General features: G+C 43.7%; 2 protein-coding genes across 3 annotated transcripts; one reads left to right on the top strand and one right to left on the bottom strand.

Annotated features, from left to right (window-relative positions):
- Positions 1–321: 321 nt before the first annotated feature.
- DSEL (dermatan sulfate epimerase like) lies at positions 322–8,154 on the bottom strand. 2 transcript variants are annotated; one of them, XM_005482883.4, is made up of 2 exons: positions 8,014–8,154; positions 322–7,443 (listed from the first exon to the last, which is right to left on the bottom strand). In XM_005482883.4, the coding sequence occupies exon 2, from the start codon at positions 6,482–6,484 to the stop codon at positions 2,834–2,836; it is 3,651 nt and encodes a 1,216-aa protein (XP_005482940.2). In that variant the 5' UTR covers positions 6,485–7,443; positions 8,014–8,154; the 3' UTR covers positions 322–2,833. The 2 variants fall into 2 exon arrangements, with proteins under 2 accessions (XP_005482940.2, XP_026646769.2); XM_026790968.2 differs by lacking the exon at positions 8,014–8,154 and adding an exon at positions 7,807–7,828.
- Positions 6,788–9,596, top strand: LOC106629212 (uncharacterized). The gene is made up of 3 exons (XM_074545781.1): positions 6,788–6,811; positions 7,815–8,714; positions 9,091–9,596. The coding sequence occupies exons 1-3, from the start codon at positions 6,788–6,790 to the stop codon at positions 9,304–9,306; spliced, it is 1,140 nt and encodes a 379-aa protein (XP_074401882.1). The 3' UTR covers positions 9,307–9,596.
- The last annotated feature ends 378 nt before the right edge of the window (positions 9,597–9,974 follow it).

Genomic DNA, 9,974 nt, shown 5'->3' with positions numbered 1-9,974 from the left:
AGCACTAGAGGAATTTAGATGCGCTCAGAGACTACAGATTTATCCTGTTTGATAGAACTCGGAATGCCAAGACCTATGTGCATCTCCCCAAGGCCAATGTCACTTACTTACAAAGCAAATAACTGAAATGTTTTCCTTGGTATTTACTTTTCTTATGCTTCCAAATATGATTTAGAGGCAAGATTTTAAATAAAAACTGCCTTTTTAAAATACACTAGAATCTTAGCTGTGTCATAACTGGACAATTCAAACTACAATACAGTACAAATAATTATCAACATTTAATAGAGGGAGAGAAAGAAAGAAAAGAAGTACTAAGACTAAGTTTTCATTAGTGTATTTATGAAAGTGAAAATGAAAATGAAAGTGTCAGAACACTTTTCAACACAATGCACCTAAACAGATATTCTTTTCAAAAAGTTCAAACAATTCTCAAAGTTTATTGACAGTTTTAAACATTACTATATGGAGCAAAGGGAGGTCAGTGTTTGTGTCTGTGTTGTGACCATTCTTCTTTTGAACACCAGTAAAGGAAGAGAATTTTAGAGAACAACTCTGTATAACCACAAAATCTTACCTTCAGCTGCCCTAAAACTTCTGACAGAGAAAAGCCTTTTTATTTGTTCTGATTCTAGACTGTAAATCTTGGAAATAGAAAGTAAATGCTGAAATTTATTCTGTCAAGTACAAACTGTACAGACATCAATACTTTCTTTTAACATACAATCAAAAATGGCTGCAGAGAAAAGGCAATTTGAGAGGATGATAGTTGGAAACAAAAGTTTCACTAAATGTCAGTGTATATTAACTTGTTTAATATTTCTTTTAACATGGCACTCCACCAAGCCAAAGGTGAAATACAGGCTTGAAGGGGAAAATACAGCTACTGCTAGTAAATGACAGGTAATTTACTGTGAGTAAGACCACAAATTATCAATAGCTTTATCACGGTAGAAGCCTGTTTTGCCATACTAATGACTGTCTGTGAAAGAGGTACTTTTATCGAGGTTGCAATGAGATATCTCAAGGACATGAAATGTACTTATGGGAGGGACAAAACAGCTGGGTGGGGCAGGGACATAATGGTAACATTGGAAGAAAAAAGAAGAACTCCTTTATATTAAAATTCAGCAAGGGTATCTGTAATCCCTATGAAGAAACTCACTGCACTTTTGACATTGCCCAATGCTTACCACCCAAATAAATAACAATTACACACATATTTTAATATAATAAGCTCTGATTCCAGCTCCCACAAACCAATTGAAGCATATTTCAACACAATTCCACTTATAATAAAAAACAGATGGTCAAGGAAATAGGTCTCTTTGTGATCTGATATACACATCTGCAGACATTTACAATATGCATGCATTTCCAGAGAATGCAAGTTATATTGGGAAATGAGAATTTTTTTCTTAATGTGCAAACAAAGAATGTGATTCAAGAAAAGAATAAGCTGTGACAAAGATGCAACTATCCTATCAGGCCTATCTGTTTTCAAACAAATATCATACACAGCATTATGTTAAAGAAACACTATCAGATAACTTTGGAAATAGTTTGCTGCAGGGAAACATCACTCAAATGTGAGGTGGCTGAGGGTCAGGTGATTTTCAGATCTCTCCCCTCTCTGATCGAAGACCTGAGGTTAGCAATGGCTGTCCTTCAGAAATTCATTATACAGACAAGCAAAACATCCCACGGCAACACAGGGCTAGAGATTTATTTGCGGTCCTCTAAATCTCAGATTGCATTTTATGCAGACATCAACAATAGGCCATTGCCAATGGCATCACATACCTGCACTGGTCCCAGGGTAATTATGCACAAAAATCAGCAGAGAAATGTGTTACAACAAAGGATGGAAGCGCCTCACTCAAAAAGAGAATATCCTTGCAGAACCTCTAAGACAAGAGGTATAGAATAAAAGAGTTCAAGAAGTCAATACGTTAACAACATTCAAAATTAGGTTGAGGCAGGTTAAAACTACACAAATTTAACCACACATTTAAGGGATCTTGCTAGTTTCTTGGATTTCATCCCAATTTTTTTTTCCTCCATATAATTCACTTCAGGCTCAAAAAGGGTACCTCATTGTCAGTAACAGAAAAATTAATATTTCTCTTTTGTGAAACATCAACCCCAAATTTAAGTACCACATTTCTGACATGCAGGAATCATATCCTAGAACGAGCTTTTATATCTGAGTCCATTCCAGTCCTGGACCTGTCTGCTCAAATTGTAAATAAGAAACTAGATTTACTTAATGTTCTGTTTCCTCCCACTAAGGGGATGCTGAACAGCCCTAAATCTCAGCTTATGTTTATTTTGTACCACCATAGTGACCAATGAGACATCAACAGAATGCATCAGTAAACTCATCCAAGGGGGCCAAGAATGACCATTAGGAACAGGACCAGTTTGACAAGTATAATTTCACATAAACCATCATATACAATCATCAGATGGCAAATACTTTCTGGAGTTAACCATTTGGGCTGGTGTCAAACTGGTGAGCTGGAAGTGAAAAGCTCTCTGTTCTATTACTAATCCCCTGAGCTATAGAGGCCCCAGCTGGTGCTTCTGCAAAGGTTCACACAGCTTTTTTCAAAAGGCCACAAAAATAGTTGCAATATCTTCTTAAAGTAAACAAAATCAAAACAAAAAACACCCTTCCACAGTTTCAAGAACAGTTACATTTTTCTTAAAATAATCTCTCTGAAAGTAGCAGACTGTACACATTTTACAAGAATAAACAAACTTATCTAATATTTATCCACAAATTGGGACTCAGAGATCATTAGTGCAAATTTCTGCTGACCAGCAGCATTTATTCTATAAACTTTGGGTATCCTAAGTGGTCCATCAGTGAACAACATATATCTTCAATCTGTCTAATCTCTTCATGGGGCATGTTTTGTTTCCAGGCATGAATGCTACTTGGTGAAATCTCCCCTTCATAGGGAAGATAGAAAAGACTGGTGGAGGTGGCAAATAATATTTGGTTTAAGCTAGCAGGAGGAAGAGGAATACCAAGAAAGGCAAAAATTTTTTCAGCAGTCTTCTGAGGAAAGCTCACAATATCTTCAAACTTGACCAGCTGATAATTTATTGGCAGCAAGTCCCTGTTTATCCTCATCGCTGCTGCTGTGTTTGCTAGCCATAAATAAGACAACACAGAAATAGCATTTGAATTAGAATTTGAAATTTCTTTTCTCAGTGATTCAAACTCAGAGGCATAGCCTTCATTTAAACTACATTTTCCTTTACCATTCTCCCCTTTAAACATCGCAGCCAAGCGTTGTGGAATATTTTTCAAGGAGTAAAGGCTCGGCTTATTTTTGTACAGCATTGAATAGACCCATGCCCGTGGGTCCCTCACTACATATAAAGCTCTCATTGATGGCCCTAAGATTTCCTGAAAGAAGGGAAGCTTTAATGTCCAGCTCCCACTGGTTAAACTAAGCACAGGTCGTGCATTAGGATAATAGACAAGGTGTCTTCTCAGTTCCCTAATATATTCAGCATCTTTTTCTTGACTTCCTCTTGCCCTGCTTCTTTGCTCTAACAGGGATTCTCTCTTTTTGGACCTTTTCTTTTTGTCTTTGCTTAATGCAGAATGCTGAGCAATTTTACTTCTGCTAGTTTCATATAAATGAATGTTTTGTAAATGCAACTTCGTGTCTTGAACTAGAGACTGGAGCCACCCTTGGATAAGACGAAAATTACCATTCGGGACATCGGAAACCTTCCATTCACATGGATCTACAAAGGAATCAATTTCAAATTCAGTCTCAGGAATTTCAAGATAGGGTGTAGGTATCCTGATGTATAAAAAGTCACTGGTGTTGAAAAATAGCTGCTTTAAAATTTCTGCGCCAGAAGTAGGAAGTGAAGTAATGATAACATCTGGCAAAACAACAGGGTTTCCTTCTAATTGTTTGGCTTTATTGCCTTTATCACGTTCTAGCCTTGTCACGTCAGTGCTCCACTTTGCACAGATGGGCTGAGTACACATGCTCCACACATCCACCAATTCAATAAGCCACAGTGTAACAACCAGGATCAGGATCCAACGCAACATTCTGCCAAAGGATATGTAAAACCGCCACTGAAAAGCCAGTATGACCAAACTGACGCCCAAAATTAACCCTGCAATTATGTTCACTTTGAATCCAAATGGAAAAACTACCCTACTATTTTTTATATCTTTTTTCACAGATTCAGTACCAAGACCAAACTTGGTCACTTTATTCCCATGAACTACTTTAGCAAAACCACCAAATCCCAAGTAATCAAACCTTGCCTTTAAATTCTGATACTCAGTCACAACAGAGATGGTATTTTCAGTGTTGTTGACACTGAGCGAAATCTGAAATCCAGATTTTGCATTATCCATGAGTCTACAGTTAGAAACATTGACATATGGGCCATAGAAAAGGTAAACAATCCTTGTAAGCGTGTTTTTCATTGGAAAGGTAACATTTACAAACTGAGTCCATCGCTTTTTGAATTCAGCAGCTTGTTCAGCCTCCTGTATCCTAGCAACAGGACTACTCCCACGATGATCAAACCAAAACATCTTGTAGTGGGCATCCCACACATCCATCATAGCTCCATTGTACTTGTTCTTAAACTTATAGGGTATGTATTTAAAATCAATATCAAGATTATGAAAAAAGGCACTGACTGAATCAACAGGAGAGTCTTCCTCCTTCTCGATATGGTCAACCACTAACAATGTCTGAGAGTTTAAGAGCAGCAAAACGCGATACACACTTTTCAGTTTCATTGCTGATGTGTAAGCAGATACTGCCTCACCACTCACAAACATCATGTCACCAGCCTGAGAGGCTGTTATAATTTCTCCAGTTGAGTCTCCAACCTCGTCACCAATCCACTTCAGCCACTGGGCACACTCACCAAGCTGTCCTTCCCAAGGCTGGTTGCACTGGCTTGTAGGAGATGGAGCAAACACCAAGACATTGTTCAGGTGGCTGAGTTTAGGTCCATACAGAGCCTCAGATACAAACACCTGTCCATTGGGAGCAAAAGTGAAGGAGTTCTGATCGGGATGTTCATGTCCCGGATTGAAACTTCTCCACCCATCAATCCATCTGTAGGGTTGAAAGTGAACAATATCATAGACAGCACGCCCACCGAGTTTCCCAGACTTGAAGGATACAAAAGTGTTTGTCTGACTGTTTGGCAATCCAGCCCCGTAAGTAACAACTCCCCAGTTGGGAAACACATGCATTTTAGCAGTACCATAGCCAGGAGGGGGCTGAGGAGTGATTTCAGCAGCATACCATATAAATTCTGTATGTAATGTACTCCACCTCTGTGCAGTGGATGGCACCATTGGCCCATCCTTGGGTCTGTGTTTTCTAATTTGCTGTGCCAGCCAGTTACCAGCTCCATTCTTCATGATGAACTTATCCAAGAAAACCAGTTGGCTCTCAGGACCATAAAACCAGTTGTAATTAGAATCTGCAACACCCACAGTCCTCTGGAAGCCTGGCAGTAGGGTGGCATAGTAAAACCAGAAGTGCATTTTTAGCCAGTTATTCTCCAAGTTGTTAATACCGAAGTGGCGCTGGGCCAGGAAAACATACTGGGTTACTGACTTGGCTGTGTAACTCCCATAAGCAACTCCCTCATCCAGAGACCCATCCACAATATGATTGAGGAGAAACATCGTTTTCTCCATCACATCAACCACAGTGTGTTTCCAAATATTCGCCTGAGATCCTTTGTCCACTCCAGCAACTAAAGCCCCAATAAGCAGAGCAAGCATATTGGTTGCTTGGTGATTATGGAGAAGCTGCTTTCCCCAGGAACGAACCTTGGAGTACTCATACATCTCCTCGCTTACGGACCATATCTTCTCCAGGTATTTTTGCCTTCTCTCATTTTCCAGTGAATTATACAAGAAGTCAAAAGCAGTGGCAAATCCTGTCAGGGAGTGTCCGAGTGGCACTTCATCTCCAGGAGCATTCTCAACCAGCCAGTTTTTGTAGCCAGCCATTCTATCCATATACTCTAGGGCAAAATCAAACGCAGCTTTATCTTCGGGGCACAGCAAACAGTAGAATGCCAGAGGGGGAAGGTTGTTACCATAAATCTCATTCCACTTGGCCGCAAAATCAATGTGCTTGGGTGGAGGTAGGTAGTACAAAGGGTTGGACAGCATAACCATCACTGCACTTCTGATGGCTCGGAAGAGATGCAAATGGCTTGTACGAGCCTTTTGCCTCAGTGCCTGAACATCCTGAGGGTCGAAATACAAGCTTGGATGAAGAACTGTTCTTTTCAGGTTCTGCTCAGCACTAAGACCTTCAAGTTGCTGTTTTTCATATTGATCTACATTTTCTATGAAAGTCACCCAATCAGAGTAATTGCTTACAGATTCTTCAAAAGTGAAGACATCAAACACCATTAATGCTAGAAATAGAGTATGCCCTGTGAACATCAGAGCCATGATCCATTAGGCAGCTCCTCTTCCCCAGACATACATTTCTTCACAAAACAGTGTTCAGATATCAAACTTTCATCCAGTTTGTTAAAAAAATAGTATCTTAAGGCATATTTTTATGAGAAAAGACCTATTTTATACTGTGCATTACAACAAAGGCTCAGACTACTTGTAATCTGAGATACAACATTGAAATGACAAGGCTCTTGAAAAATTAAATCTCAGGTGCCTTGTCTGTTCCCACTTTTCTCAAATACAACACTACAAGCATAAGCACTAAAATCAGGGAAAAAGTAAAATCTCTACGATATGCATTTAAAGCACAGATCGACTGCACAGTAACAGACTGAAACACTATCTCTTGGTAACTTGAAAAGCATGATCTAAAAAGGGAACTGGAGTAATATGTTTGCTTTTTTAAAAAGCTTTCAATCGGACCAAATTCCACTTTTAGAGCTGATGAAAACTCCACTGATCACAAAATGACATAATTTATTCCAAACAATGTGTTATACTTGATAAAATAGGGAATATAGAACACTTGGAAAATAGACTCCAAAATTGAAGTTACTGTCTTCGGTTGTTGCCTTTTTTCAATTTCCTTACACACTCTTTCCATCTTTCTCTTTTGGGATTCATGGAGGGGAAGGAAGGAAAAAAATAATTTAAAAAAATCAACATAGATCCTCCATTAGATCCTTTTGATGAAACTGCAGTGATTTTAACCACTATTCCTCTCTGTTTGTGAAAGATGCACCTGAATCAAGAGTCATATTGACATATCTTCAAGTATTTTTTAATCTTCTCTTCAGCTAGTGATGCCCAAATTTGGCCTCGATGATTCAAAAAATCCTGCTCCTTCCATTATGATGCAAAAGCTAAACATGTGAAAGAGGCAGAAAGCCAATACTTTCTTGTAAGAAGAGCAGTTTCAGGTTTCCTTTCACTTCACATGTAGGCTCTTTCTGTGGAAACAGAAACAAAAGTTCTCTGAAGCTGTGCAGATGTCAGAACATATTTAAAGTACTTTGGTTAACAAGCTGCTGCTAAGTTTAGGGGAAAGATGAAGGAAATCAAGGAATTTTAAGGAAATCAATAAATAAAAGAAGGAGCATTTCAAAGTTCCACAAAATTTACCCTCGGCAAAAGAGCAATTCAGATTGGCTACTCAAGCTCACTTTATTTCACCATTTCCAGCGCGAACATCAGATCTCAGGCAATAAATTCCAGTTACGCTACCAGGAGCTACTCATGCAAATAAATCTGACGCACGCCACCGAAATTCAATTTATCACGAACTAAAACAAGAGCACACGGGTGTTTTTTACCACGCTAGCGGCTCGGCGTGCGGAAGGGCGGCGGGAAGCAGGAAACGCGGCAGCCGGGATCGCCGAGCGGGAGCCGCGCCGCGCCGCCCGCACCGCGCCCGCCAGAGGGCACCCGCCGCCGCCGCGCCCCTGCCCGCACAACTTGCACAAGTTTCGGCGCGGAGCGCGGCGCCGCCGCCGCCGCCCCCGAGCCCAGCCCCGTCTTACCGCGCCGGCTCCCGCGGGGCTGCGAAGCTCTGTCCCGGCCGGCGCGGCCCGGGGCGCGGGGCCGGCCCCGGCCGGGGGCTGCGGGGGGCGGCCGCAGTGCCGGCCCCGCTCGGCTGGGCCGGGCTGCGCTCGGTTCCGGCCTCTTCCGCTCTTGCCTCTACTTTTCCACCCGGGCTGGCCGCAACTTGTGGTCCCTGCCCTCCGCCGGCGGCTCCCAGGAGTTGATGGAGAGGGAGATGCGGCGGCGAGCGCCCGGCGACGGGCGCGGGCAGCCAGGCAAACTCGCAGGGATGTCGCTCCGGAGGGGCGGGGAGGGAAGGAAGGAGGCAGGCAAGGAGGGTGGGAGGGAGGCGGAGAAGCGGCGGGGGGGTTGGCAGAGCCGCCCCCGGCGGAACGGGGATGTGCCGATGCTCCGCGCCGAGCTCGGCGGCGGGCGGGCTGCCGGTCCCGCCGTGGCTCCCCGCGGCTCTTCCCCGCGGCTGCGTGCGCTGCCCCACTGCTCCCGGCGCCCAGCCCCGCTCTCGGCCGAGGATGGCACCGCGCCTGGGCTGCCGGCGGAGCGGAGCCGGGCTCGGCGGGAGCACCCGGGGACAGGGCCGGGGCCGGAGCGGGGGGACCGCGGCTGGCGGCGGCGCAGGGCTGGGCTGAGGCGAGAGACCCGGTGCAGCGGGTCCCGGTGCGGGGAGCGGGGAGCTGAGGAGGTACGAGGGGGTTCGTGAAGAAAAGGAAAGCTGCCGCGGTGGGTCACCCCCGCGGACCGGCCCCCGCAGCTCCCGGCCGGGGCACTGTCGCACGCTGCAGCGGCGGCGGCCCGGACACCGGCGAGCTCGGCAGGGCTGGGCTGGGCTGGGAAGAGCAGGGCTGGGCTGGGCTGGGCTGGGCTGGGTGTCAGGAGCCGCCGCTGCTGAGGGTGACAACTTTGTGGGAGCGGAATAACTCCCCAGCAGTGCCCGTGTCTCAGGGACCACGGGGATGCGCACCTTCCGCCTCTGTTTGTGGCCCTGACACTTCTTTATTAACAGCGCTCCTGCGCTGGCTCTTCGTTTTATACGATGCATTAAAATGGTTCTCCTTCAGTTTCAGCTGAAGACTTCTGAAGTAAAATACAAAGGCGTCATTAGGAGTGAAATCCTCTGCTGCTTGATGGTCACGGTCAGTGGTGCACTCAAGGGCCAGCAGAAAATGTTGGCCTGCCCCTCTGGTCCTGTGGTCTGCCCGCAAAATCCAAGATGTGTAGCACCATTGCTGCGTTGGAATCACTTTTGGTCGATGGTGGTGACTTCCAGAGCCTGATTTCATGACCTGGTGTCTGTGACCAAGCTGTTCTTCGGTAGTCGAGTGCAGGAAACAAAAGGCTGTGAGATTTTGAGTGTGCTACCACTTACTGTGTTTATAATCTGTACTTCAAAGGATGTAGATTTTTAATCAATAAGCATAACTTTTTCCAAGGCCTGTATTCTTCTTTTTTTTTATTTGCCCCCATACCTAGAAATGCTGTTGCATGTTTAAGTATTGCTTAAGCTACTCAATGTGTAACTACATTGAAATGCATATATGAATTTATAAAGGCCATACATTATGGATACTGATTCTGTTTCTTTGTGCTATGGAGTGCACCTCAGAAGGATTAAATTATGAAATTATGCACATTTACATTAGTGATGAACTGTGCCTGGAACCATCCTAATGTCTCAGATGTGCCCTATAGACTTGGCTTAAAAGGGAAAAATACTGATTATTGCCTGGATCATATCTTCCCATCAGAAGAAATTTGCATAATGAACAAAGATCAGCACATAATTCCCTGACCTTGAATCTTTTACAGTTGTGCCTTTTATGCTGCTAGGGAAGTTATTCCAGGAGGAAAGCAAAAGGAAATGTAAAGCAACAATAGAGGCCACATTCCCCTTTAAGTCTGTAGAAACTGAGTGGAATACACTACAAATGAAAACCTCCCAAGT

The sequence above is a fragment of the Zonotrichia albicollis genome, chromosome 1 (genome assembly GCF_047830755.1).
Source record: "Zonotrichia albicollis isolate bZonAlb1 chromosome 1, bZonAlb1.hap1, whole genome shotgun sequence".
In the NCBI taxonomy this organism is placed as follows: Eukaryota; Metazoa; Chordata; class Aves; order Passeriformes; family Passerellidae; genus Zonotrichia; species Zonotrichia albicollis.
Note: the sequence above shows the minus strand (reverse complement) of the source record. Positions and strands in the feature narration are given on the sequence as shown.

Excerpts from the sequence above, each read along its gene's own strand:
- DSEL (XM_005482883.4), bottom strand. The coding sequence starts at position 6,484 with ATGGCTCTGATGTTCACAGGGCATACTCTATTTCTAGCATTAATGGTG.
- LOC106629212 (XM_074545781.1), top strand. The coding sequence starts at position 6,788 with ATGCATTTAAAGCACAGATCGACT. Across the intron at positions 6,812-7,814 it reads ATTTAAAGCACAGATCGACT|CGGCTCGGCGTGCGGAAGGG; the intron begins GCACAGTAACAG and ends TTACCACGCTAG. Across the intron at positions 8,715-9,090 it reads GGGAGCGGGGAGCTGAGGAG|TTTCAGCTGAAGACTTCTGA; the intron begins GTACGAGGGGGT and ends GTTCTCCTTCAG.